This window comes from Lepidochelys kempii, chromosome 7 (assembly GCF_965140285.1).
Source record: "Lepidochelys kempii isolate rLepKem1 chromosome 7, rLepKem1.hap1, whole genome shotgun sequence".
Lineage (NCBI taxonomy): Eukaryota > Metazoa > Chordata > Testudines > Cheloniidae > Lepidochelys > Lepidochelys kempii.
In genome coordinates, this window is record NC_136386.1 from 17,972,369 (window position 1) to 17,996,854 (window position 24,486).

The 24,486-nt window shown below is 42.0% G+C and overlaps 1 protein-coding gene across 3 annotated transcripts in view; it reads right to left on the bottom strand.

Moving 5' to 3' along the window:
* SSUH2 (ssu-2 homolog) overlaps nucleotides 1-24,486 on the bottom strand; it is a 33,083-nt gene that overhangs the window by 2,918 nt on the left and 5,679 nt on the right. The window contains exons 2-12 of one of the 3 annotated variants that reach the window (XM_073354817.1): nucleotides 24,145-24,264; nucleotides 22,475-22,556; nucleotides 20,008-20,137; nucleotides 18,321-18,381; nucleotides 16,371-16,495; nucleotides 15,575-15,637; nucleotides 13,499-13,584; nucleotides 8,228-8,323; nucleotides 6,283-6,388; nucleotides 5,120-5,227; nucleotides 4,450-4,512 (exon numbers count right to left, since the gene is read on the bottom strand). In XM_073354817.1, the coding sequence (XP_073210918.1) occupies nucleotides 4,498-4,512; nucleotides 5,120-5,227; nucleotides 6,283-6,388; nucleotides 8,228-8,323; nucleotides 13,499-13,584; nucleotides 15,575-15,637; nucleotides 16,371-16,495; nucleotides 18,321-18,381; nucleotides 20,008-20,137; nucleotides 22,475-22,556; nucleotides 24,145-24,264 (992 nt within the window). In that variant the 3' untranslated portion in view covers nucleotides 4,450-4,497. The remainder of the gene's footprint in view (nucleotides 1-4,449; nucleotides 4,513-5,119; nucleotides 5,228-6,282; nucleotides 6,389-8,227; nucleotides 8,324-13,498; nucleotides 13,585-15,574; nucleotides 15,638-16,370; nucleotides 16,496-18,320; nucleotides 18,382-20,007; nucleotides 20,138-22,474; nucleotides 22,557-24,144; nucleotides 24,265-24,486) is intronic. The other 2 variants (XM_073354812.1, XM_073354814.2) reach the window with 2 other exon arrangements.

Sequence of the window (24,486 nt, forward strand, 5' to 3'; positions counted from 1 at the left end):
TGGTTTCAAAATACACAGTAAACTTGTGTAAAAAAGAGACCATATTGTAATCTACCTGCTTTTCACTTATATACAGTTTACACACTATCTGGTTATAGTTCTCTGTTTGATTTAGTTTGTCTGTAATCCATTTCCAACTGGTTCCTATTTCATCTGTTTCTTTTCTCAGCCAAAAATACCAGAACTATATGAAGTTTTGCTGATGCCCAGGGAGCTAGAGACATTTTTTACAAAGGGAATAAGGATTATTCCTGTTATTCTTCCAACCCAACATTTAATGGAGCTTTTAGACTTGTTTCTTCCTTATCCTCCATTATGTAGATTCAATTTTACTATAGTGAACTTGCACTATGTACACTTAAAGTTTATGCCTATGATACCTGAGTGGCATATGAACACACACTTCTTTGGTAATCTTTTTCTGTAGTGACTGACCGTTTATTAATAAAACTAATTCAATAGGTGTCTTTTTATATGGGAAGCTCACAGTGACCCCTTTATATTCAGAGAAGGACATCCTTCTACATATTATACTATATTTATCTCACCATCCTGCCCTTAGTGGCAGATTTTCTTTTCTCATATATTTTTATAAAAGAAAGAAGCAGGATGGGCTAATGGCTAGTGCATTAGCCTGGAACTCAGGAGACTTGGGTTAAATTCTGTGCTCTGCTACAGACTTCCTGTGTGACCTTGGGCAAGTCACTGAGTCTCCCTGTGCCTCAGTTTCCCCATCTGTACAATGAGGATAATACCACTGCCCTACAGGGATGTTACAACGATAAACCCATTAAAGATTGTGAGGTGTTCAGACACTATGGAGATGAGGCCTATATAAGTACCCAAGATAGCCACAAGATCATCCTTCTGAGTTAAGGTGCTGGGCTAAGGGACTCAGGGGATTTGGCTTCACATCCTGGCTCTGCCACAGCCTTCCTATGTGACCTTAGTAAGTCACGGAATCTGTGCCTCAGTTCCTTGACATGGAGATAATACTTCCTTTCTCTTGTCTGGGCTATATAGACTGTAAGTCAGAGGTGTTTACAGGCTCCGTACCCTCATGGTTTAGAAGGAGGAAGCATGTCTCAATAGCACTGTTCTCTTTTTCTCTTACCCAAAAGACACAAGGGCTCTCCGGGCTTCCAGTTATGTGGATGGGGAGGATGCAAACAAGGGACATGCTGCATACACGGTATTCTATTTCCCAACCCTACATACAACCCAGCATCATACTTACCACAGTGCAACCCAGCAGAGTTCTTGTGAAGTTTAATGCTGACCTTGTTAGCATTAATCCACCCACCTTTCCCTCTTTGCATTTTTTTGGAGGGTGGATTCTTGGTGTACTGGCCTGTGGATAGCCCCTTGTAGCATGAAGAAGCACACAGGGACTGGGGGCAGAAAGAGAGAACTGCCATAAATTCCATGACACTCTCTTCCCCTAATGGAAGAATTCTTAGGAAACTTGCAAAATTCCTGTACCCTGTACAAGGGCCTCAAGAATATGTTTGGGTACATTTCACTTCTGCTGGAACTCAAGAAGATTGTGAATCAGAAACAAACCATCTTCTAGGAGTCTGGTGCCTTCTATGGCAGAAAGTGTCACCAATGCAGATTGATTGTGTCCCCTCCAAATGCTGGCCTCACAAAACATTTCCACAGTAGTTCAAAGACAATGACAGCAAATGCTTGGTGTTCCTCTTCAAGGATCAGCATCTTCCTGGGAGGGTAGCATGTCAGTGAAGAAGCAGCATTGAGAAAGGTAAAGACTAGCCCATCAATTGTCTTTGGAGCATATAGAAATAAGGGTCTAAGGATGAGTTGTCGCAAGGAGAGGAAGAGGTTTAGGAGACAGTGTGGTCCAGTGGCTAGAACAGGGACCTGGGACTCCTGGATTCTATTCATGGCTCAGTCAGTAACTGTGTGACTGTCTTTCGGAGAGTCTCTGGGGCGTCATGGTACCAAACCTCATCCGACGCAGCGCCTGGTAGGACACCCGTTGTACCACAGCTGAGATAAGCACTGTAGATACTTCAGCTGCTAAGACTCTGTCACTAATGGGTTCCTTGTTGCACCCCAATGCCTTCAACGCCACACTCTTTCCAGGGCCAAAGACACCCTGACTCTGTCCCACACTCTGCCCAGTTGCATCTTCTGATGGTCCTATCACTCCCTCATACTCCAGTAGGAGTGAAAGAGCAGACAAAGAATCACCATAAGCAGATTTGCCATGCTAGCCCCTGCTGACTCATCCCAACTAGCTGCATGGCCTTGGACAGTTCACTTAACAATTCTGTGCATCAGTTTGCACATCTGTGAAATGGGTATAGTAATCCCAACCCACTCACACCATGTAAAACATTTTGAGTCTCTGTGCAGAAAGCTGCAGATAAATCACACGTGCCAATTAGAGAGTTACCTGGAACAAAATCCTGTTTGGGGGACATTTTAGCAAATGTGTTTCAACAGCTAGAAATAACTAATCAAGTGCAAATATTTCAATGAGGGACCATGCCAGAAAAAGGTCTGCACAGGAAGCTAACACCTAGGTTAAATGACTGTTCGCTGTTCTGTAGTGTTTTGAAAGCAAGCATTCAGTCAAACCATTTGTCTACATAATTCTCTTTCTTTAGTCCCATTCAGCCTTGCAAAGGTGTACAGCTCCACTGGTAGCATTTATTATGAAGAGACACTGCCATCCAGTGCTGAAGCAAAGCTAATGCAGCTGGGATCTCGTTTAGTATAAACTAAAAAGGCAGAGGAGAAATGCAGTAGCTGTGGTAGATTAAGTAATGATCTCCTGCTCTCATTATGTAATGATCCTCAGTTGCCCACCCTGAGGTGTTACAAGTACACAGAAGGTTAGTGTTCTAAACACAACTAAATGAAGCAAGCGAAAGCCACCAGACTGTAGTCACGCTGAACCTATGGAACGTTTATGGGCACAATATTTACCTCCATCATATGGCCGACTTCATAAAAAGCTGGAATGCCAGCAGCCAAGCAAATATGCAGTAAGAGGTGTTTCTCCTCTTTTCTTCCAAAAGATGCTGATTATTAAGTGGTAGAACTTTAGCAAGAGCAAGTGGAGGGTGCAAAGAATTAAGTAGTGAGGAACGGTCTGGCAGGACGCAGCTCAGACCTAAGTAAACAACACATGGTCTGGGAGATTTGGCACTGGAAGAGCTTCTCGACACCTGCTTTCCCAGGCAGCTAGAGGAGGCATTTGGATGGTGTGTCCCAACCTAGTGAACAAACTGCTTTTGATAGTGAGAATTATTGCCTGGAATTAATTTGGAAAGCAGAGCTTGCCAAAGAGCTGATTTTAGATTGACAGACCATATGGAAAATCAAACCATTTCCCTGTTAGCTTATTTTGGTCCCTTAATTTACTTTTCTTTTTTAAGGTGGCATTTTTCTCTTTCCCGAGGGAAAAGGCAGTATGTACCAGCTATAATTTAGCATTTGCAACCTAATGAAGGCAATAGATGTGACTTGATGGAACATAATGGTTATGCAAAGTTAGCTGCTAGGATATTAACCCGGGAGAATAAAGAATTTATTGGCAGTGACTGTTTGGAAAGGGGGAAAGAAGTTTCTCTTGTCTTTAGAGAAAAGTGCCATTATTTCCCCTGGGATTTAATTCTGATTTTTAAAGATATCAGGCTTTACATCTGCTCAAAAATAATATTGCTCTTAAATGACTAACCTAGTAATTAAAATCTAACATCCTCCCCCAACATCACTGGTTTTAATCAATTGCATGAATAAATCTAATGAAATAAACACAATCCAAAATTATCAGGAGTGACCAGTGGTTTTGGCTGCCCAACTTTTGATGCCTTAGGACTAGATTGCGCCGGTTTCTGACTCTGAGTTGGGGAGGGACACAAAGAGCCTTCCCTCATCATCGACTCAGAGGCCAAGGGCAATTGTGCCGCCCCTGCTCTCAGGGAAGTACAGGGCCATCTTCCCCTGCATAGTCCCAGGGATTTAAATTGCTCCAAATAGGGCAGAGACTTGGCACCACCTGCTCTGTCTTTCCTCTCTCCCCACCTTCCCATCCCTACATGCAGACACTGGCCTGCAGAGCTAGTTGGCCATGAAGAGTGAAGCAATGAGATGGTGCAGTGTGTCCCTTCCCCTAGGTGCTGGAGAGGGATAATATCTCAGGCCCCCCTTGGAGTAGCCTAGCTTCCTGCCACCCGACAATAAATTAATGTATTTTAGGGCTAGCAAGGACCATCATGATCATCTAATCGGACTTTCTGCATAACAGGTGATAAACCCTCACCCAGCAATTCCTGCATCAAACCCATAACTTGTTTGGCTATAGCATATCTTTTAGAAAGAGATCCAGTCTTGATTTAAAGACGTGGAGTGTTGGAGAATTCATCCCTAGGTAAATTGTTCCATTGGTTAATTTTTCTAATTATTAAAGATGCATACCTTATTTCTTGTCTAAATTTGTCCAGCTTCTCTTCCAGCCACTGGATCTCATTGTGCCTTTTTCTGCTGGATTAAAGAGCCATCTACTGTCAGAAATCTCTTTGCCGGGTGGATACTTGTAGACCATGCTCAAGTCACTTCTTAATCTTCTCTTGGAGAAACTAAATAAATTGAGCTTCTTAAGTCCCTCACTGTAAGGCATGTTTTCCAGATCTCAGATCATTCTTGTAGCACTTTTCTGAACCCTTTTCAATTTTTTAGCTTCCTTTTTGAAGTGTGACACCAGAATTTGACAGTGTATTCCGGTAATGGGCTGGCTAATGCCAAGTAAAGAGGTAATACCACCTACCTACTTGATTGTCCCCAGCTTGTACATCCAAGGATCACATTTTCCCTCTTAGTTACAGCATCACACTGGGAACTTATGTTCAACTGGTTATGTACCATTACCCTAAGTCCTTTTCGGTCTCTGCATTTCAGGATACAGACTCCAATCTTGTAAGTGTGACCTACAATATGGGCTACTGGCTAAGAACCTGATCCTTTGACTCCCATTGCTGTCAGGGCATGTTGGGTCAGCCACTAAATTCCACAACCTTGCCTTGCATGAGTAAGAATCAGATCTCCACACCTTCTACCCTTGGTCCTACTATCTGGCTTCCCTGCTTACCTGCTGTAGAATGCGTGATGATGTGGTGAATGCTGCATTATGCTCCATGATGGCTCTCTGTGAAGCTAGGGAGATCTGTGGTATAGGGAAATCAATGATGGGATACACCTGAAATTAAGAAAAAAAAGGGAATAAAAACCCAACCTGCGTGGCACAAACTATCTGGTTTGCCATCCTGTCAACCCATGCAAGGAGCCAGCTACAGCACAATGAAAACCTATTGAATGTCCTTAAATAGTGAAATTGTGAATACAGATTTATATCCATTTTACCATAACATTACAGACCTCAAAATGTAATTGTGGCTGGAAAAGTGACTGTGTAAAGATGGCATCTTCCGACTTAGAAGCTAACACTCTTCTCATGCAGTACCACAGCAGCTGAGATCAGCTGATGTTCTCTAATTGAGAAGCCCCAGATTCCAGTGCCAAGGTGGTAATTCCATAGAAAGGATTTCCATTATGGAATTCACTCCTGTCTTGTTCCAACAGAATCCCACCAGTCTTCTGAATTTCGAAGGCTTGTTGCAAAGCCTCGTTCTCTCACCATGGCTTTCTCAGTGTGTGTTGATGATTTATGGAAGAAGTACTGCTTCTGTGCATTGGGAAGGATCACTGTCCTGGTCAATCAGCCAAATGAAAATCTGAATGGATTCTTTTTCAGAATGATTTGTTCATGTCCCTTGAGCTTTGGAGAGACACATTTAAAAAAAAAATCTGTCTAGGTCATGAACATAACTGTTTCCTAGACACCTGTGAGTGATGTATGCTTAAGACTTCAGAGGCAATACAGCTCTGGGATAGTGAACTGGATTCTATTCTGCCTCACACACCCCTGAACTAAATTCTGATTGCAGGATCTTTACTACTGACATGACAGGCTTAGTTAAACCGTAAGTATTCTGGGGCAGGGACTCTGCTCAGTTACGTGTTTGAACTGTGCCTAGCACAATGGAGCCCTGGGGGATGGCTGACACAATACAAATAAATAATATAAAGAATTCAGCTAATTTACAGTTGGTTAGTGGTTTGCGGAGCTGGTAGTTATTTTAACTCAAGTCCACCCTGCACTAAAGCTGACTTGTGGTAAAGTGGAAGAAAGTCCAGAAATGGGTGTGAGGTAAGAACAATCACTAATTTCCTCCAGCCCTAAGATTTACTCACCAGAATATTTTCATCTTTAAATACATTCTCTCCATTGACTTTACTGAGCAGCTCTCCTGGAAAGTTCAGCTGGTGCTCAGAAACAAATTCAAACACTTTGTTCTTCCTGGGAGAGAAAAAGCATCATACACTAAACTATTTCTAAACGCTTGAGTAAGGCTCTAACGCTTCCCGATTTGAGGACAATATTCCCTCTTTGCAACTTTTGTGCTCTTCTGCAACAACCTCATTTCTTAACAACCTCAAATGCTTTTATGGCATGGATGACTCTTGCATTAAAAGATCCTGAAACTAGAACTTCATGGTTAACAGGCTACCTTACAGTTTTCAAGAGGACTTATAAACCTATTATTTTACTATTGCAGGTTCAGCTGTATATCCTCCATCAGAAGCCATGGTTTCTATTATAATTAATTATTTTGCGCTATGGCTTACAAGATAAAGGCTTGGTTACTAAATAAGAAAGACTTCAAAAGAAGTTACACAATGCTATTGGATATACTGTAGATCAGTGGTGGGCAACCTGCAGGCGGCCATGCCTGCGGACGGTCAATGTAAACAGACTGTCTCGCGGCCCACCAGCGGATTAACCTGACGGGCCGTGTGCAGCCCGTGAGCCACAGGTTTCCCCACCACTGCTGTATCTGGATCTCTCTACACGTGGAGCTAGGGGTGAGATTCCCAGCTTGCAGAGACATAGTTTGATGAGAGCTAGCAAAAGTATCACATTAAGAATAGTAGTGTGGCTGGGTAGCATAGGCAACAGCGAGCAGCCGGCTAGCCGTGCCAAGTGCAAACCCGCCTGAACCCCCTGGGTACATACATGGGCACAGCTAGCCCAAGCTGCCACTCGCTGTTGCTCATGAGACCCCAGGCTACACTATTATTTTTAGCTCACTAGCTCAGCAAGAGCTAGCACAAGTATGTCTGCGTGAGCTGGGAATCATATCCCCAGCTCCAAGAGTAGGCATACCTATATCTCATGTGTATACAATATTGTAACATACCTTATTAGATCATTTCATTGCCTGAAGGACTTCATGTGTTGAGGATTTAGTGATTAGAAAACAAAGCTTCCCAGCTCAGGGTCACTGTCCTTTTCTTTAGCAGTCTGGTGTGCATTTCATAAAAACTATCAGCACCACTTGGTGGCAATTCCCGATTTAAAGGATGAACAGACGTGAATTTTTGAGAAGCAAAGTTCTTAAACCGGTGGCGCTTGGGCATCCATTAGAAAGTATTTTGGGATGTGGGTCAACAGGCAATGTGTGACTTTTAAAGTGGAACAAAAGCTCACAACCTGAGACGCTGTTAGACCCTTCTGTTACCTCTGGCTCCAAAGCTACCAAATTAAAAGCGTTAATGCTGAAGCCACAACAGAGGGAACCAGCCTTTTACTGTAGCATAAACCCTGGTAAGTGGGATTCAGCTGCTAGACTCAGATGTCACGACGGGCACTGAACCACTCAAACAACAAGTGTTAATAGCAGAGTGCTAATGTCATCCATTCTGCTCTGGCTGCCAACCTACCATTAACTCAGACTTGATCATTCATTTCACTCTCTGCACAAAAGAGATGCTTCCAACTGTGAGATGCATCTGATTACAGGCAAGAAAGATGGTCTTTTGGTTCAACTCCAGAGTTCCATTTCTGACTCTGCCACAGACTTCCTTTCTGACCTTGGGTAAGTCACTTATCTCTCTGGACCCAATCCATCTCCCACAAAAATCAATGGAAAGACTCCCACTGACTTCAATGAGAGTTGGAGCTGGGCCTGTGCACCTCAGTTCCCTATCTATAGAATGGTAATAAATAAATAAATCTTTTTATCTGCATCTAGCTCTTATTACCTATCTTGCATAATGGGGCCCCAATCTTGGCTGGAACCTCAAGGTGTTGCTGTACTACATATAATAACTACAACATTCTACCCACCCTACTTACCAGGTTATTATCAGCTGTATGAAATGTAAGAGCTTTTTCTCTCCCTGGCATGTCGTACAGGTTTTGTTGCCCCGCCCAGAACAGGTGCTGCACCTTCTAAAGGCAAAAATAAAGGTTTGTTTCAATAGCAGTTAAATGGTTCAAGTTAAACATTTGAGAAATCTGGAGACTCAGGCCCTACAATGTTTTCAATGTTGTTTGGTTTTGTCAAAGTTCCTTCCGCACTCTGAACTCTAGGGTACAGATGTGGGAACCTGCATGAAAGACCCCCTAAGCTTATTCTTACCAAGCTTAGTTTAAAAGCTGCCACCACTAAAGTGTTACACAAAGAACAGGGGAAGTGCCCTCTTGGAAATGTCTCCCCTCAAAAAATATTCCCTCCCCAAGCACTACACCTCCTTTCCTGGGGAAGGCTTGATAAAAATCCTCACCAATTTGCATAGGTGAACACAGACCCAAACCCTTGGCTCTTAAGAACAATGAAAAAACAATCAGGTTCTTAAAAGATCATTTTAATTAAAGTAAAAGAATCATCTCTGTAAGATCAGGATGGTAAATACCTTACAGGGTAATCAGATTCAAAACAGAGATTGTCTCTAGGCAAAACCTTAAGTTACAAAAAAGACACAAAAACAGGAATACACATCCCATTCAGCACAACTTATTTTATCAGCCATTTGAACAAAACAGAACCTAACACATATCTAACTAGATTGCTTCCTAACTCTTTACAGGAGTTCTGACCTGCATTCCTGCTCTGGTCCCCATAAAAACATCCCACAGACAGAGAGGACCCTTTGTTTTCCCCCACCTCCAGCTTTAAAAGTATCTTGTCTCCTCATTGGTCATTTTGGTCAGGTGCCAGCAAGGTTATCTTAGCTTCTTAACCCTTTACAGATGAAAGGGGTTTTCCTCTGCCCAGGAGGGATTTAAAGGTGTTTACCCTTCCCTTTATATTTATGACAGGTTTGTTTCTTTTTTGAGCCCATCTCTGTAAGGCAGTAAAGAGGTTAACAAAATTATATGCAGTGAGTGTACTTCTTTCATTTCTCTGTGATGCAAGGGATTTGCATTTATCGTATAAACTTAATGACTAATACCACCACAAAGACTTTGTTTGTAAATGTGGAATTAGTCAAAGAAATTATTTGTGCATCTAATTAAGGATAATAACAGTTTCCCTAAACAATTGTAGAAGGCTGAGTGTCCCTTTCCAGACACTATCTCTGCCTCTAACAGATGCAGGAGGCATATGCTCATGCATGGTACATTTTGATTGCCTCAACACAACTCAGATTAGCAGCAGTTAATAACTGATTAATTGAAGCTCTTCAAGCCTTCGTTAGCCTCAGTGGATTCATGCTTTACAATTATTGCCATGATTATCCACAATACCATCTCTCAGAGTAGCAGCCGTGTTAGTCTGTATCCGCAAAAAGAACAGGAGGACTTGTGGCACCTTAGAGACTAACACATTTATTTGAGCATAAGCTTTCGTGAGCTACAACTGAAGTGAGCTGTACCTCATGAAAGCTTATACTCAAATAAATGTGTTAGTCTCTAAGGTGCCACAATACCATCTCTGTTCTTTTAAACCTAATGGAGCCAAATAAGCAAAACAGTTTAGCACAGGGGCTTTTTTGGTATGTCACTTAAAGATCATTTTTAAACGTGTTAAGTTTGGTATTTAGAAAGGCAATAGAGCAATAATTCTCCAAGCTGCATTAGCTCTAAACACTCTTAAACCCAAACAGTGCTCTGTAGAAATGTAAGCCCTGAAGCAAAGCCCACTGAAGACAATGAGACTCTTTCCAATAGCTTCAGTTGACTTTTGGATCAGTGCCACAAGGCTATTAGAGTTGCTTGGGTCCATTCTCTCTTCCTTGTTTTAAACATTCATACTGTGTCTGGAAAAAGCTGTAGGGGCCAACTCTAATGACTTTACCAGAAATCTCACGGTATTTGGTGTCTCCATGTCTTCCAGGTATCAGAATCTTAGGTTTCTTCTTTCTGGTTTGTTTTGTTCTTTTAAAGTAACTTTCTCTGGTTGCAGACTAAAGGCTCAAAAACCAGAAAATGAACAAACAGAATGCCAAATGTATTATTTTTTAAAAAAAATCATGATTTTTAAGTCTGCTCCATGATTTTTGGGGTGTGACTCCTGATCTCTGAACATTTGAGGTTGGCGGTATTATATAGGTATAAGCATATTGTCATAAATTATCAGTTTAAAATTCTGGGGAGGAAAAAAGGGTTTTCTAACAAATTAATATTTTTAAAGAGATCTTCATCCTGGTGACATAGAAGACTGTAAAGCTTGGAGAATGAAGTCATTTAGGCACCAGCCCTACACTGAAGAGCGCAGGTGGAATCTACTGACTTCAGGGAAACTGGTCATGTAGATTACTGTGCTGAATAGAGCCTTTCATAAGATTCCTGACTTTGCCCCTCTAATGTGCCTCAACCATGGCCAAAAATATCCTGAGCCAGTTCCTCAGCTGGTGAAAATTATCCCAGCTAAGGATCATAGAATCATAGAAGATATGGGTTGGAAGAGACCTCAGGAGGTCATCTAGTCCAACCCCAACTAAATCATCCCAGCCAGGGCTTTGTCAAGCCAGGCCTTAAAAACCTCGAAGGATGGAAATTCCACCACCTTTCTAGGTAACCCATTCCAGTGCTTCACCACCCTTCTAGTGAAATAGTTTTTTCCAGATATACAACCTAGACCTTCCCCACTGCATCTTGAGACCATTGCTCCTTGTTCTGTCATCTGCCACTACTGAGAACAGCTTAACTCCATCCTCTTTGGAACCCCCCTGTAGGTAGTTGAAGACTGCTATCAAATCCCCCCTCACTCTTCTCTTCTGCAGACTAAATAAGCCCAGTTCCCTCAGCCTCTCCTCATAAGTCATGTGCCCCAGCCCCTAATCATTTTCACTGCCCTCCGCTGGACTCTCTCCAGTTTGTCCACGTCCTTTCTGTAGTGGGGGGCCGAAAACTGGATGCAATACTCCATATATGGCCTCACCAGTTCCGAATAGAGGGGAATAATCACTTCCCTCGATCTGCTGGCAATGCTCCTACTAATGGAGCCCAATATGCCATTAGCCTTCTTGGCAACAAGGGCACACTGTTGACTCATATCCAGCTTCTCATCCACTGTAATCCCCAGGTCCTTTTCTGCAGAACTGCTGCTCACGCAGTCGGTCCCCAGCCTGTAGCGGTGCATGGGATTCTTCCATCCTAAGTGCAGGACTCTGCACTTCTCCTTGTTGAACCTCATAAGATTTCTTTTGGCCCAATCCTCCAATTTGTCTAGGTCACTCTGGACCTTATCCCTACTCCCCAGTGTATCTACCTCTCCCCCCAGCTTAGTGTCATCTGCGAACTTGCTGAGGGTGCAATCCATCCCATCATCCAGATCATCAGCAAAGATGTTGAACAAACCCGGCCCCAGGACCAACCTCTGGAGCATGCTGCTTGATACCAGCTGCCAACTAGACATCGAGCCACTGATCACTACACGTTGAGCCCCATGATCTAGCCAGCTTCCTATCCACCTTATAGTCCATTCTTCCAATTCATACTTTTTTAACTTGCTGGCAAGAATACTGTGCGAGACAGTATCAAAAGCTTTGCTAAAGTCGAGGTATATAATGCCCATCACTTTCTCCATATCCACAGAGCAAGTTATCTCATCATAGAAAGCAATCAGGTTGGTCAGGTGAATCCATGTTGACTGTTCCTGATCACCTTCCACTCTACCAAATGCTTCAAAATGGATTCCTTGAGGACCTGCTCTGTGATTTTTCCGGGGACAAAGGTGAGGCTGCCCGGTCTGTAGTTCCCCAGATTCTCCTTCTTCCCTTTTTAAAAGATGGGCACTATATTTGCCTTTTTCCAGTCACCCGGGACCTCCTCCGATGACCATGAGTTTTCAAAGATAACGGCCAATAGCTCTGCAATCACATCAGCCAACTCTCTCAGCACCCTCGGATGCATTGCATCCAGCCCCATAGACTTCTGCATGTCCAGCTTTTCTAAATAGCCCTTAACCTGTTATTTCACCACTTAAGGCTGCTCACCTCCTCTCAATACTTTGCTGCCTAGTGCAGCAGTCTGGGAGCTAACCTTGTCAGTGAAGACCAAGGTAACAAAAGCATTGAGCACTTCAGCTTTTTCTACATCATCTGTCACTAGGTTGCCTCCCCCATTCAGTAAGGGTCCCACACTTTTCCTGATCACCTTCTTTGTTGCTAACATACCTATATAAACCCTTCTTGTTACCGTTCACATCCCTGGCTAGCCGCAACTCCAATTGTGCTATGGCCTTCCTGATTACATCCCTGCATGCTCGAGCAATATTTTTATATTCCTCCCTAGTCATCTGTCCAAGTTTCCACTTCCTATAAGCTTCCTTTTTGTGTTTAAGATCACTGAAGATTTCTGTGTTAAGCCAAGCTGGTCGCCTGTCATATTTGCTATTCTTTCTACACATCGGGATGGTTTGTTCCAGCGCCCTCAATAAGGCTTCTTTAAAATACAGCTAACTCTTCTGGATTCCTTTCCCCCTCATATTAGCCTCCCAGGGGATCCTGCCCATCAGTTTCCTGTGGGAGTCAAAGTCCGCTTTTCTGAAGTTCAGGGTCTGTATTCTGCAGCTCTCCTTTCATCCTTTTGTCAGGATCCTGAACTTGACCATCTCATGGTCACTGCTGCCCAGGTTACCACCAACTTCTACTTCCCCTACCAATTCTTCCCTGTTTGTGAGCAGCAGGTCAAGAGGAACATGGCCCCTAGTTGGTTCTTCCAACACTTGCACCAGGAAGTTGTCCCCAACACTCTCCAAAAACGTCCTGGATTGTCTGTGCACTGCTCTATTGCTCTCCCAGCAGATATCAGGGCGATTGAAGTCCCCTTTGAGAACCAGGGCCTGTGATCTGGAAACTTCTGTTACTTGTCCGAAGAAAGCCCCATCTACCTCATCCTCCTGGTCTGGTGGTCTATAGCAGACACCCACCACGACATCACCCTTGTTGCTCCCATGTCTAAACTTAACCCAAAGACTCTCATCAGGCTTTTCTCCAGTTTCATATTGAAGCGCTAAGCAATCATACTCATCTTTTACATACAGTGCAACTTCCACATAGAAGATCTGCCTCTCTGTGCACGAACGAGGAATAGATTTTTTTTCTTAATAAATCAAATTATTCTAGAAAATAATCCAAATGGAGCCATGGTGGCAAAATGCCGATGAGCCCACCTTACCTTTTACGTCCAGTACCTGAACGCATCTGGCACCGCTTTTGCTGCTTTGCCCGGTGTCTGGCCCCACTGCCCGTAACACATCTCATCTGAAAATGAACCAGAGAAATAAAATATGCCCTCCCTGATACTAGAAACAACCATGTTTCAGATTTGTAAAAGCCAGATTTGTCTTGCACACTATCATTATGCTTTCTAACCACAACCCTGCTCAGTCAGGTTTCAGCAAAAAAACAAGTTATGTTAGGTATGTGCTTTGCACAATTGTGATAAAGGAGACGGGGGATAGCTCCTTTTTGTGGACACCCAGCCAGCCAGTTGGCTATGGAATCCCTCTTGGTGGTGGTTCTCTACTTGCTTTACCTGAGAAGGGTTAACAAGCCCACAGGTGAAAGGAAAGGAGTGGGCACCTGACCAAAAGAGCCAATGGGAGGGCTAGAACTTTTTAAAATTGGGAAAAAACTTCCCTTTGTCTGTGTGTTGTTGTTCTCTGGGAAAGAGGGGAACAGAGAGCAGTTATGCTGTGAGAAGCTTCAAGCCACATATGAAAAATCATCAGATCATACCTAAAGATGGCTGATCTGAAACCCCAGAAATGTAAGCAAATTAGGGAATGTCTAGGAAGACGCAATTAGGGTTATTTCTTTTAATTTTTTAGTGGCTTGTGGACTCCTCTGTGCTAACCCCAGATGCTTTTGTTTTGCTTGTAACCTTTAAGCTGAACCTCAAGAGAGCAATCTTGATGCTTAATTTTTGTAATTGTTTCTTTTAAGATCTAACAAAAAGCCTAAGTTCCAAATGTATTTCCTTTCTTTTGGGGTTTAATAAAATTTAACTTTTTTAAGAACAGGATTGGATTTTTGTGTCCCTAAGAGGTTTGTGCATATGTTGTTTAATTAGCTGATGGCAACAGCTGATTTCCTTTGTTTTTTTCTCAGCTCTTCCTGGGAAGGGGGGGTGAAAGGGCTTAAGGGTACGCCACAGGAAGGAATTCCCAAGTGTTCCTTTCTGGATTTTCAAAGGTTTGTGGTTTTTTTGCACTTGCGTGGTGGCAGCATCTACCCATCCAAGGTCAGAGAGAAGCTGTGACCTTGGGAGTTTAATACCAGCCTGGAGTGGCCAGTATTCATTTTTAAAATCCTTGTAGGCCCCCACCTTCTGTACTCAAAGTGCCAGAGTGGGGAGTCAGCCTTGACAACAATAATGTGGAAAATAGAAGGTTGATTAAATCTCAGTGCCTATGAAAGTGAGCTAAATAGGGGTCTGTTGGTCAGATTTACCACTGGTATAAATGGGCACAACTGCAATGAGATGAAATGTATTTTATATTATATACACATTTTTGCACCTATATTTGTGATTGTAATGATTAGCAAGCTGCTTTGCAGACACATTTTTTTAAAATCGGACTAGATTTAGCTAAATAGTATGCTCTTAGTGCTGTGAAGAACAATACGTTTTTTGTTGCTGGGAACCTTTAGGCAGGATGAGCAGATCAAAAAGAGGAGGCCAAATGCACAGCTGGGAACAACTCAGTGAGATTACTCTTGCGCTTAAAGTTAGGCATATGGCTTGCTGGATTGGGGACTCATTTCCACTGAGAAATTTCAAAGCTATGATCTGAGCAAATGTGTTGATGGTTTTACTGTATTGTATGTTTAGGATTCACACTCATTTGATTGCATGCAGAGTCAAATCTACTCTCAGACAAACCCAGTGTAATCCATAGGCTAAAGAGGAGGAAGGTATTACAACTCCTGAGGTTGCCTATCTACCTGAGTGGATTTCCAAATAAGATTATTTTCATTCATAAAGTCACAACACAGATTCTATATATGTGGATCCCTCGATGTCAATAGGAAGTTTGGGTGTACAAAGAAGGATCAGGCTTTTACTGTGCAAAGTTTAGAAGTAAACAATACTATCCTGCTGATTTACCACCCATACACTTATCCTGAATCCTCCCATTTTATAAGTACAGTAGAACTGCATTACTAGATAAGACATCTGTGAATGAAGCATCCAAATGAAAAGTAGGGAATTGGGGACTGTCTTGAAGAAGCCATAACTGCTACTTACCCTGCCTGCACCATGGCAAGCACTGCATTTGTGTCGGCCATGACCCTGGCATTTGTGGCATGCCTGAAATCAAAATGTTGCTTATGTATAAAGCTACCAAGATATTTCAAAAACACTAACATAGGATTATGCAATCATTTTACATCAAAAATACTTTCGTGGACAATTGGACAGCATCAAATACAGTAAAACCTGTCTTAAAAGACTACTAAAGGAACCATCAATAGTATATTATTTAACAGAGGAGAATTTCTAATTAGACCTACCAGAAAAATGGAAAACATTTTCTATGCATACTTTTGCTGAATTTCTTTTTTTTTTTTTAATCAAAAGTTTAGTTAAAAAATATTAAATTACCCATGGAGGTGCTCAAAAGAGGAGGGAAGTGTCATGAAAAAATATTGGAAATGTTTCTGCCAATTTTTGTCAGTATTAAAAAAAAGAAAGAGAGAGAGAAGGGAAAAATCACCCTACACCGCTGCTTATAAAGCTTAGAGCAAAATTTCTGCTAAACAAAAGAGTAGTAAAAAATAAATTATACCTATTTGCCCATCTGTTTATACAGATTGTGTGTGTGTGTGTGTGTGTGTGTGTGTGCGCGTTCACATATACAGACATTATCTTCATATGAAGATCCATAAGATAAAATTACAAAACTAACACTAAAATGTATTGAACTCTGCCGTCCACAACCATAAATAATTCATTAGATCTTTGGAAGGCTCATCTAAACAAATGTGTCCTAATTAATAACATGCTTTGCCCTTGATTTTAACTAATCCATAGACTGAATTACCTTGACTAATGAAGAGTGAGGTACTCGGAACTTCTTTGTATCATCCTGAAACATTGGCGGAGCCTGGACCTTAATATCCCATAGCTGAGGAGAAGCGCCATTTTGTGGTCCATCTACCAAATTATCTGCAACGGGAAGAAAACCTTGTATAAACCTTGGTTGCACTTTGTCCTGCTGTATAGGTGATTGGAAATGAGTCTGGTATCCTCCAGCCACTTCCCAATGGAACACCAACAAGCCCCACAAATGGCATTGCACTACAGGGTGCTCTTGTTGGTATTCTCAGCAAAGGACGAAGACTGAACTGCCTACTCGTTCTCTGGTGTACTTTTTTACTGACTCCTTCAACTGCCTCTCACAGATCCCTAAGGCCCATCCTAGTCAGGGTTCAGGCACATTGTTCAAGGAGTGTAAGGGACTGTTATCTCTGCTGTTCCTCAAGCTGTACCTTTCTTCTAGATAAATAAAAGAAGTTCACTCTCTAGGGCTGTCAGTCTGAAATCTTTCACAGGCCCCACTGTATATCACGCTTTGAAGTTATTACTATAGAGGCCATCTGCTTTTTCTAATGGAAATAATGTCATTGGCTTCCAAGACCCTTCACAAAAACCTCACAAAATGGGAATAAAATGAACCTAGATCTGTAAAGGAAAGTCTTCCATCCACAATGCTCTCTTCAAAGTCCCTCAGCTGCTTCATATAATAGGTCATGCCAATCACTTCAGCCAGAGTGTATTACTTCTCTTAGAAACCCATCACACCTCACCTTTGCAAGACAGACCTCATTATGTCCTTGACTTCTCACAAGCGGCTCTCTTTTTACTCATTATTTTTTTTTCATTTATTCTTTTTATCACACATACCGTAATCTGACGAAATCCTCTTTAAACTAGTCAGGTGAAGCTTACTTTCTTGGTTTAAAGTCCCAAGTCTTAAAATACTGTAAACAGTTGATCAAGAGAACCCATGCAAAAAAATGAATTAAATCTGACTTTAAATTGAAATGAAATAGTTTTAAATGTTAAAATTAAGTTAATGATCTAAGCAGTGAATAGCAGAGCTGACACAGCTTCTTATCCTCCTGCTACAATATTCAGGCATTGCATGGGGTCTCTGAACAGATTCTGATTTTCACTGTGTATAATATGTACCCTATTATAGATGGGTACATATTGTACACAGTGAAACAAAATCCCAGATCTGACTATCCTTCTCCTGAGCTTTGAGAGAGATCTGATCCATTTCCTCATCCAAACTTTTCATCTTAGGTCCATATCTTATAGGTACTAGTAGAGGATTGTCCTATGTGAGATGGTCTAGTGCAAGAGGAAGAATGTTCCAGTCATGTGGACACCATAGACTTCATCTGTGACCTTGAATAAATCACATATTCTCTCTTAGACCACATGGATACTTATTCGGGGGCAGCTAGCACATGTCAGCTCTCACTGCTGCCCATGCCACCTTGGCTATACTATTACTTTCAATGCACTAGTTCAGTGTTTCCCAAACTAGGGCCACTGCTTGTTCAGGGAAAGCCCCTGGCAGGCCGGGCCACTTTGTTTACCTGCTGCGTCTGCAGGTTCAGCCGATCGCGGCTCCCATTGTTCACGGTTCGCCACTGCAGGCCAATGGGGGCTGTGGGGAGCGGCGCGGGCTGAGGGACGTACCTCAACGTACCATTGGCCTGGAGCTACGAACCACGGCCAGCGGGAGCCATGACTGGCCGAACCTGCGGATGTGGCAGGTAAACAAACTGGCCCAGACCGCCAGGGGCTTTCCCTGAACAAGGGGCATCCCAAGTTTGGGAAACACTACACTAGTTCAATGAGAGCTGGCATGAGTATGAGCTGGGAATCACACCCCTAGCTCCAAGTATACGCACAGCCTCAGTTATTCAAGCATTTCCTGTTTGTGTCATTTAAAATTGGTCATGTGGCAGTTACTCACTAGTAAAAGGTTGAAAAGTCCATTCACTTAGCCTTGATTCATGAAAGGTCTCCAGTCGATACTAGAAAAGAGAAATAAACATGCAATCAATTACTGTTAAGTGAAATTGTATTAAGCCACCATAGAATCATAGAATATTAGGGTTGGAAAAGACCTCAGAAGGTCATTTAGTCCAATCCCTTGCTCAAAGCAAGGTCAACACCAACTAAATCAGACCAACACCAATTAAATCAGACTGGAGAACTTTTCCATTTCAAGTTTTCACAATAAATTGCTGGAAAAAGTCGGCAAGGACGTTCACTGAATCATTTGACCAAAGATAGAGCTCCATCAACTTATTTATTTTTTTATTTATTTAAAGAATTGGACTGGCAAATACAAATGGAAAGTCTTTTATTCATGGGATTCTGTTGCTTGTTTTCTCGGGAATGTTTAGATAACAATGTTTAGATAAAATGTTTGTTAATCCCAAAAGTTGAACAACCTAGTATAAATGGTTATTTGTCTGAAACAAAAGGTGCGGTATTTATGATTTCCTATTCATCCATTGTCATTTATTGTCTAATCTGAAAGGCTTCAGAAAACCCGCTGGGGAGCAGAAACAATACCATGTGACTTGGATGAACCATCAGTCAACACAAATGATGAAGAACTAACAGGCCATAGGCTTGATTCTGAATATTTAGTGAATACTTCCAAATTACTAATGACCTCACACCTCATAAGTCTTGTGTGAACAGAAAAAAGGGCTAGATTGGCAATAAATATTATTTTAGTGAGTTATTCAATAAACTCCATTGACAACTCAACGAGTTTTGTCTATTGTGATATTTGGTGTCTTCTATTTCTCTTTTTAAAAGCTTTGAAGAGAGAAGTGCTCAATTATATATTAGAACTTGCTACAGCATAACATTTTGGTTCTATTTAACAGCTAGGCTCGTCCCATTGTATCTGTATGAGAAAGTTGTGTGATCCAGTGTATATAATAAGGGTGGGTCTATATTCTGAAATGCATTAATGCTAAATTCAATGGCAAACTGGCATTTTTGGAGCAGCACAAAATATATTTTAAAAACATAAAAGAACATACACAAAAGAACTTTGCTACAGAATGGAGGAAGGAGAGAAAGAGAGGGAGAGCTCCTCTTGAACTCACCTTAATAAATTCGTGATGGGGGTGACATAAAGAACCTAGATCAGTCAGTTTTCAGTTGAATTATACATTACAGTGAATAACTCTGGGAGAGTACACTGAGGATTACAATTTGTTCCCTGTGTTTGTGTGCGTAAACCAAGTACAGGTTAGCATATAGCTCCAGTTTTGCCTGGGAAAAGGCAGCAATTTTAGGGGTATTATGCCACAGACAAATTCCATAGGTCAGAAGGGAGGAGAAAATTTTCAGAAATCTTGTAGCATTTAGGTATTGCAGATGCTTGTGCTATAGAGAAAGATGGACTTTTTCACTTGTAGAAGGTTGAAAATAATTGTAAGGTGGGTTTTCCTTGGAAAATATTGATTTGAGCAATAGAATTCCATTTCAAGACAAATGAATTAAAAATATTTTATTTAATTAATAGATGATTATTCATGGACCAGTATCACTTGACAGCTGGAAAATTATCCAAGCAACTTGGCCAAACATGGCCCAACCACTGGTTTTTCAGTTTCAGATCTGAATATACTCACTCTGTATACAGTCAGCTGTTTCAAATCCTGAATGACCAATTCTCCAGCAGCTTTATTGCCATAGCAGCATTTGGAATTGACAAAGCTGAGGAAGGCATTCCTGGCCATGTCTTCTGTCATTGTGGGAATCCTAAGGATTAACATTAAAATGATAAACTCTCAATTTTTAACCTTTTAAAGCAACAGCCATATCTATTTAGCATGTTTAACTCATGGCAGGAGAGAGAAGCCCATTTGAGAGAAGCCCAATCTTTGACACTAATCACTGCTGGCCTCAGCATCTTTTTAATTACAAACAAGTAAAAGACAAATCTATTTTTAAATTACCTGCAAAACTAAAAAGATCTCACTTTGCTCATTATTAGAAAAATGGATCTAATGCAAAAGTTTGAACCCCCACCGTAACGTCTGCTGGTCGGGATAAGAAAAATGCCAGATCTAAAACATCACTGGTGGCTTTTGCAAAATCAAAATCCAGCCTGTGATTTCGCCAGATCCAAACCAAAATGCAAACATCTTTCTTGTCCGATCTCTATACACACGTAGAAACTATAGATAATTTTACACATGAAGAGCAGCCATATGTTGAGTCTGGATTATTTTTATTTCAGGCTAATAGAAATGGCAACAACAAAAAGACTAATGTGCACATGAAGAGAGCATTATATGTGTCCTCTGTAACATGCTGCAACAGCTCTGCTCTGAGTGGCAACTGCCTCTGCAGACAGCAGCCGCCTAGAAACGTAAGGATGCAGTACACAATATAAAGAGCATACCTACATATACAACTGAAATAGAATATGAATGACATGCTAGCATTCGCAGTGGTAATAACTGATTCTTAAAGCCCTGCTCCTACTGCCTTCGGTAGTCAATGACTGCGAAGGTGCAAGACTGGGACCTAACATGCCCCCATTGTAACACTGAACGTTTTCCTTTTATATAGGCGGTACATTTCTCTAATGTAAAAATGCTCTTGCAAAGATGTACTGAAATACTGTAGAGTGGATGCTAATAGAGGAGCTCATCTCAGTGTTTGCTGTTTAGGGAATGCTTAAGTAAGCAATTCTTTTCTTAGGAGGCAATGATGACGGAATCTTCCCAGGTAAAGTAAGTTTTGCTAAGGATTTGTTGTGACCCGAGACAATATCCTTTAAGAATCTTTGCTGTCAGGATTGTGACAACTTATATTAAGAAGCCCCTTTTCAATAAAAAGGAAGAGCTAATATCACAAATCCTAAAATAATATGATGCTACAGGCAGTTATCAGAGAGCGCAAACGACCATTTTATAGGCTATTAGCCAGATAATTCTTGACAGGATAAATCACCCTTGCAGGCCTTCTGATCAGTAACATGGATGTCTGAAACATCCATGACACCTTGATTAGAGACTGGGGGCTAATAAATCATCCTTGTGTTCACGCTATCCAAAGGAAATTTAAAACACATCTGCTCTTAGCAAATATTCCTGAGCCTCTAGATCCTGTTTTATTTGGCTCAGATGTTTAATTTAATGAGTGTTTAGCAGATAACTATCAACTCACAACTCCTATGTTTCTTTATTACCTTTTTTGTCATTTCCAGGGTGTATTGAAAAGACATTCAGGCAGGTCCTAATGCCCTTCCCTCTCATAAAGACTGAGAAACAATCCCACTATACACCTAGATGAAATCTTTTTTGAGGCTCCCTCCACTCATTACACTATACTACAGTTCATTAAAATGCCGCTTTATCATTTGTGCTTTGCTTTTCTACTTTACTAGCAAATGGAAGGTTGTTTTAAAAGGGTGAGGGCAGAGGCAAAGATGGAAGGCGCTAAGTTCAACACCTGGGGCTGCACGTTTAAGGTGAAATTCCCCCCAGAGCAGAGGGCTAGCCCAAAGTGCCACTTAATGAGATGCATCCCCCCACTCACATGAGTGGGTCCATTCCCTCATGAGTAGTCCCAATGAGACGAGAGAGGGAAAGATGGCCTTGTACTAAGGCATTGGTGGAGACTCAGGTCAGTGCCTAGCTCCGCTACAGACTTCCTGTCTGGCCTTGGGCAAATCATTTCATTTTTCTGTCAAATGAGGAGAAGAATGCTTTCTTCTTTCTCCCACCATTTGTCTGGCTTGTCTATAAGGGCAGGAACTCTCTCTCTCATTATGTCATAGAAGATCATAGCCTTTCAGAGCTGGAAGGGACCTCAGGAGGCCATCTAGTCCAACCCCCTGCTCAAAGCAGGACCCAGCCCCAATTTTTGCCCCAGATCCCTAAAGGGCCTCCTCAGGGATTGAACTCACAACCCTGGATTTAGCAGGCCAATGCTCAAACCACTGAGCGATCCCTCCCCCCCCCCCCCCCCATTCCCCTCCTAGATGACATTGTAATATTAATAATCATCAAAATACTACTCCTGGGGCAGCAGGCTAGGGCCCTAGGTCACGTTAAGCAAATACAGCAGGAAAGGCAAGGATCTCACCTGTATTCAAGAAATATGGGCCTGTTTCTCTGTTCACTGAGCTTTCTCTGTAAGTCTGCAGGTGGTGGTAGGTTTTTTCCTCCTAAGGGAAACAATCAAAATATGAAATTAGTCTAAAATTTGACAGTAAAATCTTTTACTTTACAGAGGTTGCATGTTGCTATGAATTAGTAATGGTGGAACCTCCAAAAAGAGAGGAATTTAGATAAGGTCTCTGGAGTCTGGAGGCTTATCCAAAGTCTGCAAAGTAGGGTTGTTGGACTATATCCTCAGATGGTGTCAATCATCAAATCTCCAGTGATTTCTGTGGAACTATACTGACTTATGCCAGCTGAGGATCTGGCCCAGAATCTCTTGAATAGACTTTCTCATGAGGTTTCTAATCCTTTCTATTTTCTGGCAGGCCAGAGTTTGGGAAAGAAGGGCATTTTCTTTCAGAGCTTCAACAATTCTCGTTTTGGACCTGGCCAAAATTCAGCAGGGCAGAGGAATCAAAAATGAAAATAATTGAGGAGAATGATGAATGTTGATCACTTTAAAAAAAAAAGTTTCAGTTTGAGTTTTGTCAAAGGCTTTTTCTTTGTGGTTTTTGAGAGTTTATGTAGCGATTGAACTTTATCCAAGCCAGCAAACTCCATTCATTCCAGTGGAGTTCCAGTAGCCTAATAATGCAGAAATATTAGATTGTAAAAGATTTACTAGTTAATTACTAGGCACTGTTAACTCCCAGCTCAACATCCAGCAGAGGGCTCCATAACCTCCCAAGCCTGGGAAAGAGAAGTGCAACCAGAGGTGGAATGGGCTAGGCTCAGGTGGAAGATGGAAGCTGTTGTCAGTAGGAGTAACAGCAAACCAAACACAATAACCTGGGAGCTGGCAGTGGATGGAGGTAGCCTGGGAGGTGGAGGTGGCCTGAGAGCTGGACAGAGATGCACCTTCTTGCTGGCAGAGGACCAGCAGGAGGATACAGGGCAGTAGCTTGCAGGGAAGACAGTGTGCAGAGTTTTCATGGGGTCCTTATGACCTTGTATTCACCTATGCTAGGTTTATCTTTTTTTGTTGTAATACTGAAAGACATTGTGGCTCAGGTGTTTGCACATCTTTCTGCTGACAGGCCTAGTAAAGAAATCTTCTGTGACTCAAAGCATGCAAATGTTTTGAGGAACCCACTGAGCCTAAAGAACCTAATCTTTGAAGCCTTGGAGACACCCAGCATGCTACCAAGTGTCTGTGGGACTGGTGCACCCCAGCACTCGCAGCAACATCTTGCAGTGGGACCGGGTTACGGTATTTAACCACAATCCAGAAATATTTAACACTGTGGCATAGATAGGTAGCAGAGTGTGTTCATGCTCCTTTCTCTAGGGATTTCCAACCCAGTCCTGATTAGGTCCTAAGTGAACATTAGTGTACTGATCTCATCCAAGCCCCACTCACATAACAAAGCTGCCGCACATGTTGGCATGAACAGCTGCCTTTGCTCAAGAGTGGCCTGGGACCACAGAAGCAAAAGTTTTCACACCAGAACAGAAACTTTTAGGAAAGAGTCATGAGGGAGCTTGCATGGCTCTTGCTTGGATAAAGCCGGGGCAATTAATCCCTCACTTTCACAGAACCAAATTCACATACAGATTGTAATTAAAGAGAAACTGTCAATGCTGCCCATATACCCCCATCTCGGAGAGTCCATTCATATCCGTCCAGTTGTTCTAGAAGATCTGCAGGGGGTGCTAGTGGATTTTCAGGCTCTGATTCCAGATCCAGGGTAGCTAGTGTAGAAATAAGGAACACTGCGTGATAAATAAAATGGAATAATCACTTACTGTGCTACAGTTTTACTGGTGTCTGTTCAGCAACATCAACAATTGGCATTATATTTGGGGGGGGGGGGTAGGGTTTGCTGTGATCTCTCCATTTTTATCTTTGTCATCTCCCTTTGCCCTGCCTCCTGTGAGCTCAGTCTCCAGGCTGGGGATGGAGCAACTCTCCCAAATTACACATTTGCAGAAATG